General features: G+C 41.1%; 3 protein-coding genes and 1 non-coding gene across 7 annotated transcripts in view; 3 read left to right on the forward strand and 1 right to left on the reverse strand.

Annotated features, from left to right (window-relative positions):
* The first annotated feature begins 394 nt into the window (after positions 1-394).
* On the forward strand, positions 395-5,955 carry nkrf (NFKB repressing factor). Of its 3 annotated transcripts, none has more exons than XM_086157911.1 (3): positions 395-829; positions 1,412-1,536; positions 2,307-5,955. In XM_086157911.1, exons 1-3 carry the CDS (start codon positions 714-716, stop codon positions 4,574-4,576), a joined length of 2,511 nt encoding a protein of 836 aa, XP_086014037.1. In that variant the 5' UTR covers positions 395-713; the 3' UTR covers positions 4,577-5,955. The 3 variants fall into 3 exon arrangements, with proteins under 3 accessions (XP_086014037.1, XP_086014038.1, XP_086014039.1); XM_086157912.1 differs by having other exon boundaries at positions 711-833; XM_086157913.1 differs by having other exon boundaries at positions 746-1,105.
* ube2a (ubiquitin-conjugating enzyme E2A (RAD6 homolog)) lies at positions 4,806-9,778 on the reverse strand. Its single transcript, XM_086157914.1, has 6 exons — positions 9,589-9,778; positions 8,536-8,616; positions 8,335-8,360; positions 7,766-7,855; positions 7,137-7,225; positions 4,806-6,986 (listed from the first exon to the last, which is right to left on the reverse strand). Exons 1-6 carry the CDS (start codon positions 9,630-9,632, stop codon positions 6,858-6,860), a joined length of 459 nt encoding a protein of 152 aa, XP_086014040.1. The 5' UTR covers positions 9,633-9,778; the 3' UTR covers positions 4,806-6,857.
* A 645-nt stretch (positions 9,779-10,423) lies between these two features.
* Positions 10,424-10,495, forward strand: trnae-uuc (transfer RNA glutamic acid (anticodon UUC)). Its single transcript has one exon. It is a non-coding gene; the product is annotated as a tRNA-Glu (tRNA).
* Positions 10,496-10,881: 386 nt separating this feature from the next.
* elf1 (E74-like ETS transcription factor 1) overlaps positions 10,882-12,537 on the forward strand; it is a 37,927-nt gene continuing 36,271 nt past the window's right edge. For both annotated transcript variants that reach the window (XM_086157917.1, XM_086157918.1), the window contains exon 1: positions 10,882-11,464. The gene's annotated coding sequence lies outside the window, so the exon portion shown is untranslated. The remainder of the gene's footprint in view (positions 11,465-12,537) is intronic.

A 12,537-nucleotide genomic window follows, 5' to 3' on the forward strand; every position in this document is an offset into this window, starting at 1 on the left:
ACTTTAGGGAAGAAAAGTCAGTTGGGAAATGACTATTCAAAACAATAACAACATTGACCCATACTCCAGACATTTTCATTGACCTCTTTGCAATCTGAAATCAAATTCAAATATGAGACTATGAAATATACAAATGAATCATAGTGGGTCTGTAAATAAAACTTGACATAAAGTTCATATTCAAGGTTAATTTTGAAATCTCTATCATTTCAAAAGGCATTTTCCTAATTTGGTTTGAACTTGACCGTGACATCATCATTTTACCTTGAATAAATTAGTAATATAAATAGATATATTGGGGGAAAAATACACAAGAATTGGGAAAACTTACATTTCTGCATGACCATCACATACCCAGAAGACAAACAAAGATATGGGAAAATAACCTTGAACCCTTTCTGGATAAAATGCGGTAAGTACGAATTGCAAGTCCGGTGGCAAATTTAGAAACTAGCACATTGGCAAGGTGGACCTTCACTGAGACGAGCTCTTACACGAAGATGGTGGAGAAGCTGGGAACTCCAGCACGGATAAAACTACTGTCCTCCTCTGCAGGGGAGGGGGGTCAACGTCGGATACCGGTGATCGTTTTTTTTACGCGTATCGACTCGACCCATGTAGCCTGCTCGAGTTTCTCCGCCACAGCAGATTCACGGTGACCGGCGAGGGCGTGGAACTGGACCTCACGAGGTTTCCATAAAGCTTGTCGAAGAATGTCCGGCGGCGGCAAAGCATGCTGGTCCAGAGAGGTGACAGACGCCATGACTGATTTTGCTGGACCAGAAAATGGATGCATCCTGTTAGCGAAACGCTCGACAGTAGCTTCTCGGCAGGTATCGCCGGTGCCACTTCAGCAAGAACAATTTGATATCGCTAATATCGAGAAAGATTGATTCGATAGGAATTTATTTGACGCTCCGGTAGTTAGCTAGGGGGCTACCGATCTAGCTAGCTTTCCTCAGGCACCGCTGTGCCGCTAACGTTGACTAGCTAAAAGTAGCTAGCTCGGTAGCAGACTTGCAACGTTTATAAAAGTAATCCGAACAGCCTGCCGTTTAGCAGATGCAGAGATATTTCTGGGATCGGAGGCTGCCTACGCCAAAAGGTAAAACTACGGACGGGGCATCCAATCCAACTCCAAGTCAAGTGATAGCCTATTTTTCCTCTGTGTATTCGCTCTATGAGTTAGGCTAACATTAACCGCCTGTCTGTACTGCGTCACTATGTCAAGGCCCCGTGTTGGCATAAAACATAATTTCTATGACACATTTTATTAATTCAATCGCACTTAGTAAACGGTGCTTCGTGTGGGGATCCTCTGGGCAGCTTTTGGTAGTATCTCGCGTCTACGCTGGTGAGTTGGTAATGCGTCTCACCACTGACACAAACGTGTTTGGATTTCCAATAACAGGTATGGCCTGGATTTGATCTGGACGGTGCTGGTAATGGCAGAGGAGACTGACCCTGGCGAAATGCCCTCCTTTGACCCAAGTCCTAGCTCTGAAGCAAAAAAGAGACGTACTTCTTTTGATGGCAGTAAGTTTGCACCATCTCCTGCATCACTTGAGGCAAAAAATTACAACCAGTTATCGTTATCCGAAGGAAGTATGGCGTTACGTATCTTGTACAAATATGCTCTTTATAATTGATTTAAGTGTATACATGGCCTTAGAAAATAGTATTATATCCACAGGCATGCTTTGATAGGAGTTCATTTATATGCAACTGCAAAAAATGATATGCATAATCTGTAGGACAATAACTGGTTGGCACTTTTCAATTGGGGCCACATTGTTTTGGAATGAAAAATAGCGTTAATCCCCATTTTGTGAATAATATGGAACAACGAGAATCATTGTCCAAATAAAGATGTGGATTTGTCAAAAAATGACATCATTGTGCATCGTTTAAACATTGGCATTTCTGCATGTACAAAAGAAACATTCTTAGACAAATGTCAGAAATATTTTAAATTTGGTAGCACTAGTAGTTACAATGTCTTATAATTTGACAACAGGCCACAACTCTGCCAGAAGCACTGCAAGTGCCTTTATGCAAAGTATTTGTTGTCATCGCTTCTGCTCAACATGTCTTGTTCAAGATTTGAATTTTCTTGTTTTTCTGGGTACTATTATCTTAGCAAACAATATGTTGACAGCAATAGAACAAGTTAAGTTTCTTTTTCCAATTTTGTCTGAATATACTTATTCATAATAATGTAATGGCGATCACATTAATCCATCTGTTTCAAAAGAGTCCCCAAACCCATTGGTTTCTAACTGTTTACCTGTGTCATGTTGTTCTAGGAGAAGAGCCCATGAGGAAAATGCCTGTGTCAAAATTTGGTTCGAGACCTCGTTTTGAGCCCGTACACTTTGTAAGTGGTGGATGCAGTGGAGGTACTGGAGCTGATGAGAAAGAGAATGATAAGGAACCAAGGAGGAGTGCATCAAATGTTGTGAGATACAGGGAGTCCGACAACCCTCCCTACAGCAGCACCAGCAGAGCACAAGGCTCTTCATCCCTAAGGCCTGCATTTGACAGAGTGCCATCATTCAGTTCTGACTCTTGGGGTTCCCATAGAGATAGAGATCAGGACAGAGAGCGGGAGATGTCTTTCGGCAGTACAAGCGGTCTAGGTTACGGAGGCCGGGGGTCAGCTTCAAACTTCATGTCAAAAACGCAACAGGACTACACAGTGAAGTATGATGCTCACACCTTTCGAAATTCAGATACCTATTCTCAGCCACACAGATACAATGGATATGGGGGAGGGAACAGATCCAGTGGCTGGGATTCAGGTCGCCAGGGGTTTGGGTATGGTCACCAGGATCGGTCGTCTGCAAGCAGACCGTTCAGTCGAATATACAACAGCCCGGGCAGGAGCAGTCCTACAACTTCTCAGTCTGGGCCTTCATCGCAGCCTCTTCCTATTAGCCAGTCCACAATTGATGAGAAGCAAAGGCTGATTACAAGTGTAGCATCTGCATTGGCTGTTACCTTCCGGGATCCAGTGTATATGACTGGAAGTGACTCTCCAAACTACAATTTCATGTTGAGCCGCAGTATCCAGGCCTGCAAGACCAATCCTGAATATATCTATGTCAATCTGAAGGATATTCCTCAAGCTGACCTACCCAAGAACCGAAAAGTACCAACAGATGGCTATGCCTGTGAACTTCGATGTCAGGGTGTCTATCTTGCTACGGGATACTCTGGCAGTAAAAATGGAGCAAGGGACCGTGCCTCTGAGCAAGCTGTAAAACTGTTCCTGAAGCCAGTGGAGGTTCGAGTGGTGCAGCGTAGATACAGACACTCCATAGTCAATGACATAGTTGTGTGCCAGATGCACTGTTGTACTCCAGCTTTTTTACCAGCGCTTCGCAATCCAGAGGAAAAACCGACACCAAGCTCAAAAGGCCAGTACGAGCCTGACAAAAGGAAACACTGGACAGAGTTTGTGGTCATGGACAATGCTCACGATGCCATCTGTATACTTAACAATTCTGCAGCATTTAACCGCATGAAGATAGACTATAAGTTTGACCTGCTCCCCAATAGCAGTGCTTGGCTGTGCAGTGTCTTCCTGCAGGACGAGCTGGTGGCACAGGCTACTGGCACAAAGAAGAGCTCAAAGCATGCAGCAGCAATAGAGGCAGTTAGGAAACTCCGTATGAATCAGGCAGCAAGACAGCAGCAACAACAGCAGCAGCAGCAGCAACAACAACAACAACAATCGCTGTACTACAGAGGACATAATCAGTCAGATTCTGGAGGACGCTTTGGGCAGTCCGGCGGTAAAAAGAAGCATCTGAGTGAGTTGGTCATCCTGGAGAATTCAGACAATGCTATTTGCATCATTAACGACACCGCCCAGTTTAATAAAGTGACTGCTGATTACAAATTCACGGTTTTGCCTGATCATCGCTGGAGGTGCGAGGTGTACCTGGAAGGACAGTATGTGGCGGCAGGAATTGGACCCAAGAAAATTGTGAAACACATTGCAGCAAAGGAGGCTTTGACTACTTTGAAGCAAACTCAGGCTGTAGTGAAATCTAACCTTAGAAAGGAGGGTCATGGCGATGCCATATCCCGCTCTCAGATCCTTGCTCACTCTGGTGAGGAGGCAACAAGACAGGAGATAAAGGAAGATAACATTGGAAACCAACTGCTGCGTAAGATGGGCTGGAAGGGAGGCGGTTTGGGACGAGACGGGGAAGGAATTGCAGAGCCCATCAGAGTCAAGGAGCAGTTCTCCCGGGAGGGTTTGGGTATGGACACAGACAGAACTGGGAATCAGCTCAGTAAGCGGGACATTGAGGACATAATTCGTAATTATGCCTGCTCAGACCGTCAGGATGATCTTCGCTTCTCAACTGACCTCACTAATGACGAACGCAAGCAGATCCATCAGATTTCTCAAAAATACGGCTTACGAAGCAAGTCGTATGGACAGGGACGGCAGCGATTTCTGGTTGTCAGTCGAAAAGTACACCGAGATCAGCTCATTGGTCAGCTTTTACAGGAAGGACAGGTGGGACGATATGAACTGGTGAAACCTCAGGCCTCACACTGATTTGCATGTAGGGCAAAAATATTAAGTTACCGGTTCAGACTTAAAACATGTCACACCCAAGTGTAACTGCGGCATTTATGCTTGCATGTGTGACATTTATAATTCACATAAGATTTTTTTTTGAGTATTTCAGGTAATGTCAGTGGTTTCTGCATTCCTCGATGAAAAGAACTAAATCTTTTGCAGGGGCCTCAGGATGTCATACTTTTGTTTCCTGCCATTCCACATATCTTTTTTTTTTTTTTTTTTTTTTTCCCCAAAAGCTTGTGTTCAGTGCTATATGTTTACATGTCTTGATGCTTGTAATTTGTTCAACTAAACACATTTGGTTCCACGGTAATTTAAGGAATCTGGCAGAAAAAAAAATTCTGTGTGTTGGTAAACATTTGTTGACAGTTTAAAGACAATACAGTGGCATCAACATCAAACTGTGATCGGTTGTGCTTATTTACTGCAAAACCTGCAATGTTTGCTGTCAACACCTGGGCCCAGTTGTTCAGAAGTAAACAGATTAGATCAAAATCCTAAAACTATTTAGTTGACATAAAGTCATCCAATATCATGGTTTGATCAAGATCAGACATTCAAAACCGGTTTGAAGCAAAAGGTGTATTTTTGGAATGTTAAGTTGAGCTGTGATGTGATCTTTTCTTATAAATACACTTTGTTAAATGACGTGAATAACGTAAGGCTTTATTAGCCTTTCAGTAAAGTGGGACAACAAGTAGTGTGTTCCTAGAAATCTATGCCTTGAACAGCTGTCATTCTGAAGTGAGGCAATGTATCTAAATTTTCACACCATGCCACTACATTGAAACAGTTTCTTGCTAATCTGTTCAAAGTTATGCTCTCTATTGGACTTCAGGTCAGTTGCTTATGATGAGGAAATGATTGAGGATCATGTGATGGTGGTCTCAGGTACTTCCCTTCCTTTTACATGTAGTTCAGGTAGTACTCTCAATATGCCCAGAAAAGGTCACCAGCCATAGTGAGTAGAGCAGTTGTTTCATTATTTCATTTTCTTCTCCAAATTGAAAACATGTTTCTGAGGGATACTGGCTGAAAGGGTAACTCAAGTTATTGGTCAAAATCTTGGTAGTCTTAAGGTGAATGTTGTAGGTTTCTTTCACTTTGATAAAGTCTAACACATTTCCTGACCCTAAATAGTTTAACACTGGATTTCCATATCTGAATTGTTCTGTTTTTGAACAACTGGACCCAAGAGATCATTCTTCAAGTTACATGTGCGGTTAAAAAATGTTCACATGGAAACTGTAAACTGTTATTTGTCAAATGTGTTGGTTTATGTGGAAACATAAATTGTCTGCTTGTTTTCACAGCTGTAATAATCAAATAAATTAAACCCAGTTAAGAGTGAAGAGGCCTAACTTCATGGAGAACCTTGTCTAATCTATGTTTAGATAAATGGCAACTGAGACAATGTATATTTACTTTATTTACAAGAAAATGTACAGTTTGTTACATGGGTTACCAGTGCAAAGTTTTATAATCTGGAGGACACCATTCTGTGTGAACAGTGCAATCAGCTCATGGCAGCTAATTTATAAAATGGCGTAGAAATATACTCACTCTGCCTTTTGTCAGCATTATGAAAATGTGTGAGTGGTAAGAGCACCTGGTAGGGATGCTTTATATCATCTTTCTAAGTTAAAGACGGACAATTTTAAAATGATGGCATGGCTGTCCAAGCACAGTTGAGACAAAAATGACACCCAAAAGGCATCTGTTGAGTCAACTACTTTTTAGAGGGAAAAACATCCATGCCAGGTTATATCTCTGTATAAACTAACCCTCTAACAGGCTTTCAAAAGGCAGAACCAACTTATAGCAGTGAGCCCCGTGAAACACCCCAGAATAGCTTTGTTGTGAATTAAAAATGTTGGTATGTACACAGCAAGCACATTAGTAAATTTGCCACCATAACATCCAAACATTTGACCTCACTTTTAAATGAACAAGTAGAAAAGTGACATTTGAGCAACTGGCCTTGTCTTGATCACAGAAAAGAGTTGGGGCAAGTAGCAAGTAACCCAGATATAACAAGGTACATTAACTTCGACAAACATTCGGTTTTGCCCAACAATAGCATTCGGCAGGAGTGAATGCCACAACACAGCATACAAACTTAGCGACAGTTAAGGGACCACTGTACTGAGAAGGATATTAAGATGTGTCTTTATTTCTGTGACATGGGTTTTCTTGATTGGTGGTTTGATGATTCTGGGCTGGACATGGTTCATTCTGAAACAATTAACTAGGGTCAACAGTCACGCCAACTCTGTTCAACAATCGCGGAAACCCTCTTCTCATACTCCCGCTTGTTTTCCTGGTAGAGCTGGGCAGCTTGGCTGTTGGCAGGACTGTTTGGGTTCGGCTCGTCCAGTAACGACTAAATACACAAAAAAGATGTCAGTAGTTTAATTACCTACGACAGCTTGGTGACATAACATGCATTATTATCGTTATAATCAAGCATTTCGGAGCAGCTTTCAGTTTTTTTAACCAACGGTGTAATATACTAAAATCAGATGACAATTACCTGAATTGAAGTTAGGATTGAAGAGACGTCATAGGTTGGGCTCCAACGATTCTGAAGTATATCTAAGCATATGCTGCCATCCGCATAGACTGTGGAAAAACAACAATGCTTTAACTTTAGGTCAACATTGTTCAGCAATAATTTTACTGTGATAGTAACTGTTCAGAATAAATCCAACTGTATAGAGCATGTGGATAGACTTGTTTGACAGAGACTTCATAGTGTAATTGTTACCAAGACCACAGTAATTATTTTCTGGGAAAAATATGTATATCAACCAGGGTGTGATTTCAACCTGGTTGTGTCACAACCAGATTGTGATTTCTTTTCTCCCTCGATGTTGATCAACTACAATCAGCTAAGCTTGCTGCAGAGGTAACAAGTGCAAAACTTTAACAGCTGTGATTTTAACACTGCAATGGTGTTGAAAGTGACTTATTGACCCATTCAGAGCAGTTAAACAGTAAGCAACTTGTTTATTAAAAATATTTTTACTGCAGCCTGAATAATTGTATAATTAAAAACAATAATTTTAAGCACCAGCAGTTTGGTTTTATTACAGATTTTGTTGAGCAAAAGAGTATTGCATTTATAATTGCAGTTTAAATAATAGGCAATCAATAACTTACCATTTGGATGAAACATTTTGGAGACAAATCGCACTGTTGGAGGTTTATTTGGATATTCCTCTGTGAATTCAATGGTTAGTTTGAAGGTTCCTGAAAAAAAATGGCAGAGCTGAGACATGAAGTAATATTGAAACCAAATACACGTTGTTTTTTCCCAGACCAAGTTGCATGTAATGGTTATGTCAATTTGACATACACATATTGGAATGAATATTTTGAGAATATGGGATTTTTTTTTTTTTACACAAAATCTAAAGTGTCTGGACCTATTGATGTATGTTGATGATTCTGACACTGCAGGTCAACTCAAGTTTAAGGTTTTCACTTTTGGACAACAAGCCCCCATTGGGGTTTTATATTACTTTGAATTGAAGTTATGAATCATACAAATTTCATCACAGTAGACAAAATATTTTGTAGTGAAATAGTGGAGATGTATTAAAACTGAAAGGCCTCACAGATAAACAAAATAAAAACATAAAAGTCAATTTGATGTTCTTTCTATAACTACTTTTGAAGCAGTGGCAATGGGAAGAAAAGTGTATGAAAGTGTTTTGGCGTAGACTTACCATCTTCAAAAGGTGTTCCCTCTGGTCTACAGGAGAAGAAATATCAAAAAGTGGTCAGTGACCTTGCGAAGTGCAGACTATTTAGTAGGCATATATCAAACAATAGCTGTGCAACTTATGATAAATGTGATACATCATTAGGGATGGTAGTAACACTTCAAAAATACACTTAGGTGAGTTAAAAAAATCCTGTTAACTTACCCAAAAATGACAGCATTCCAAACCATGATATTGTTTTCTGATGGTGCCCCACTCACCCCAGCTGGGGGATCCTCTTGCAGCCTAAAAGATATTGTGAATTCAGATTAATAGTAACAATGTTACAGCCTTCATCATTAACCATTTCGTGGAGATGGCATTAGCCTTGCAACAAGTCTGCAGGCAGGTATTTATAAGAAGCAGAAGCTTTGATGAATCACAAACCATTGTTTTAGAGCAAAAACAGTCATCAAACCATTATGTTCATTGTGCGTCAACAAGGAACTATTTCTCCCAAAGTCAACCGGGGCATTTTAAGATGAAGAGGGATGAGTAAACAATAACTTGAGTACTTTGCCCAAGCAACCATAGTCTTTTGAAAGTATTGCTATAAGATTTGCCAGGCTTTGCTTATGGGTAGAACAATATAACATCATGGACTGTCCAAAATGTTGAGACACATAATACTGTAGGGGATGGAAATCCATGTGCCATAATGAGTGATGGCTTTCTGTGACAGTACGGCAGATGGTAAGCTTATCCTCAGTCTTAGACAGTGATCCCTCTTCCTTGATAATTGGCTTGAATAGTTTCAATCAGGGCAGCAGAGGTTACCATTAGTTTTGATTCGGATGTGAAAAGCCATTCAGGGAGAATGATCATGTTCCGATAGCAGTGAGAAAATCACAATTACAACCGCCCATAGTGAAGTCTTTTAATGAAATCGTCAGAATAAGACTAGACCGAATAGGACTGTGAAGTTTATAATTAGTGTGGAAAATAATTACTTAAAGCGAGCGGTAACTGAACAGCCTTACAAATCTGATTTGCCTTTTTAACGCTAGTCAGCGTCTATTCAGTGTCGTTATCACCGGCTGTTATCTGTGATACCTTACCACAATATCCTTAAGTCATTACATGCAATAACTTCCAAATATGGCGATTGGTGCACTGTTACTGTTTGACACTGATAATGTATAAAATGCGGTATGCTAACTAGCGCTGAATCGCTAATGTTAGCTTTAGCCATTTCTCTACTGTTTTGTATTCGCTTACCGTTTAAAATCTCTCATTAAACGTCGTCTCGCTGGCGTTGACATCTTGCTGACTAATTAAGCGAAACGTCGGTATTACAAAATCGTTTTCTACTGAATGAGTGGTGTTTTTACACGTTTATTCACAAAGCTCCTAGCTGACCGAACAACGAAAGCTAGTTTGACAAATATTTGGCTGCCTCTGTTGGTCTTAGGAAGCTACCAAGTGGTGGAAAAGGGGGTGCTATACATCGTCTAACAAACAATTCTCAAGCTTCGCCGTTGGTCAATCGCCAGTCATAGTATATCTGATCGTATTGAAAAGGTATAAATTGGAGTGAATTTGTGAAACTTTTTGTTAATGAAGCCAGCAATTGATTTCTTTGTATATATCGTTGGCGACGGGCAGTACAAATTGGTTAATTCCACCGACAATTACGTCATATGTTTAGCGCCCACTGTATAGCACAGATTCGTGTGATTGAAGGTTTTGATAACCCACTAGCCGAGTTCTCATTTTCTCTGCAAAATACAGAGACTAACTCTACCCTCATTGGCGTCATGGTCTCTGTAGCGTTGTTCCCGAGAAGACCCCTACACACAATGCATTTGCGTTTCCTCTTTGCCTTTTTGGAATATTAAACGACCACAAGATGGCATCTACCCTCCAACTTTTGTAGCTCATTGTTTCTGTTTTGAGACACAGTGATTTAGCATACATGCTAGTGCAAAATACGTTTAGGTGTGTAGACTGGAATATATACATATATTTTCAACAAACCCTTAGACCACATTGCAAGCATAGTCGTGGCAGTATTGATTTTATATATAATAGCCTCCACGAAACACGTTAACTGTCCCATATGGTCTAGCGGTTAGGATTCCTGGTTTTCACCCAGGCGGCCCGGGTTCGACTCCCGGTATGGGAACAAGCTTTTTTTCTCTTATACATTAAATTGCTATCTGTTGTAATATTATCACAAAAAGTGATTTTGATTTTGCGTATTACAGTGATATTGGATATTTGACATCGATGCACAGTTTTTAAAGAAACCACTTTAAACCCCGCCCGCATCTGAGAAGTCCTCAGTTGCTCCCTTCTCTCATGGACTCGGTGGATCCCGGAAGATGGCCATCTGCGTTAAGATAACGCCTTCATTTACCGGAAAACTAACCTGAAATCACAAGAGGTTTATTTTGGTCGTTGTTTTATTTATTTTTTTCTTCCAGAAGACTATTTGCAAAGTTGTGATGTCGTTAAGTACTTCTTCAATATGTAATTTAGGTATCTTTTTTTTATATATATATACATTTTTTTGTAAATACAAACTTAGCTGTCATTGCTAACGACTTGTGAATACAAAGTTAGCTGTCGTTGTTGGACGTGAGAGTAATTCGCCGGAATCGATTCAGAGCACTTTGTCGTTTATTACCTCCTTGCGGTGGATTTACCGTGGAGATCCCCCCCTCCCTCCTTTCACCCCAGCGTCATTTAATTGAATTATTTATTTGGGATTTTAACGCTACTGCGACCGCAGTCTGTTCTGGTCTCTCGAACCCTTGCATTTGCGAAAACTTGCCCCCTTGCTCACGATGATGCTTAGGCCGTAGCCCGAACTTTAATGCCCGGCCAATGATTTCTCAGGAAAATGTGACTGTTAGGAATTCCCCACGCATCAGCCCCCGCCGGAGAAAAGTGCAACCTTGTGTCAGGGAGCTGACGACAGCAGCAGCGGGAGGGTGAGCTGACCGCTGACTGATGATGTAGCTCCAGTACCCTTGCTCTCCCAACCGAAGTCGCACCGGGGATCATGTTTTTCTAGAGACTTTTCAGGATAGTCTGGGCCTGCCTGTATGAGTCCAGGGAATATGCTGCTGTGGTGACAACTCCGACCAGGGTGAGTATTTATCACCAGCGCCTTCGCTGTGTTGTGACAGTAAACAGCGACGGCCTTATTAGCCGGTGTTGACTAAACAGCGATTCACACCGGGGCTTTTGAATGGGAACTCATAACAGAAAGCACAGTTGGTGGTGCGTTCACGGCCGGGATACTTCAAGACTACTTTGTTCGAGAGGGTTGTTCTTTTGAGATAAAAGAGAAGGAAGTTTTTTCCAAGTACAAGATGTGTGTGTGTGTGTGTGTGTGTGTGTGTGTGTGTGTGTGTGTGTGTGTGTGTGTGTGTGTGTGTGTGGCGGTGCTCCTGGGACCCCACTCCCTGCCCCCCCCGTCACTTCAGCGGCATGTGACTGAGTGATGCGGCCCGATGCGTTCGCGGTCGCATATCTAAAGAGGAATTGCCCTCCAGTGTTGTGTTTTTCTATTGTCAACATCCTCCATTGAGTTATGAAATGATTATGATTCATGCTGTCTGGGGCCCAAGTCTGTGTTTTCAGGTGGGGCAAACATAAGTGGAAAATGTGAGTGTAGTTATAACTGTTAAAACACACCTTTCATATTAGCATTTCCACCTTGCCGGACCATATGTTAATTTGTATTACAATAGTAGAATGTAATAGTTCTATTGTTATTGTTCTGTTCTAAAACTGTAATGAATAAAAGAGTAATCTAGCCAACTGTCAAAAAAGGCATCAATTTTGATCTAAAATCCACCTGCCCAATCCATGCTCGTATCAACAATGTCTATGTAATTGACAGTGACACAGTAAATGTGAATATATAAACTAATAGTATAATGCTGCAATAACTCTGTAAAGTCAGTTAGGGAAATACTTAGTGCACTTTATCAACTCTCATAATATGCTTTTTTTTCCCTTAGAACTAAAATAGGCCTGAAGAGAGGCTTCTCCCTGCCTATGCTATCTACGTTGGGATGGAAAAATACTTGACTGTTGCACAACATTTATAAATTCAGTCTGCCATGGGGAAAAGTAGGCCGTTTTCTCTCTTGTTTTTATGAGGAACGAGAGTATATGTGAAACTTTGCTGACACACCCCTGATGATGTGACAT

This window comes from Fistularia commersonii, chromosome 13 (genome assembly GCF_037954325.1).
Source record: "Fistularia commersonii isolate RoL2024-O1a breed Wild chromosome 13, RoL_Fcom_v1.0, whole genome shotgun sequence".
Classification (NCBI taxonomy): domain Eukaryota; kingdom Metazoa; phylum Chordata; class Actinopteri; order Syngnathiformes; family Fistulariidae; genus Fistularia; species Fistularia commersonii.

Coding starts and splice junctions, on each gene's coding strand:
- ube2a (XM_086157914.1), bottom strand. CDS start 9,632: ATGTCAACGCCAGCGAGACGACGTTTAATGAGAGATTTTAAACG. Junction 8,361..8,535: donor TGGAATGCTGTCATTTTTGG/GTAAGTTAACAG, acceptor CTTCTCCTGTAG/ACCAGAGGGAACACCTTTTG. Junction 7,856..8,334: donor GGGAACACCTTTTGAAGATG/GTAAGTCTACGC, acceptor ATTTTTTTTCAG/GAACCTTCAAACTAACCATT.
- nkrf (XM_086157911.1), top strand. CDS start 714: ATGTCCGGCGGCGGCAAAGCATGCTGGTCCAGAGAGGTGACAGACGCC. Junction 830..1,411: donor CGCTCGACAGTAGCTTCTCG/GCAGGTATCGCC, acceptor TTCCAATAACAG/GTATGGCCTGGATTTGATCT. Junction 1,537..2,306: donor ACGTACTTCTTTTGATGGCA/GTAAGTTTGCAC, acceptor ATGTTGTTCTAG/GAGAAGAGCCCATGAGGAAA.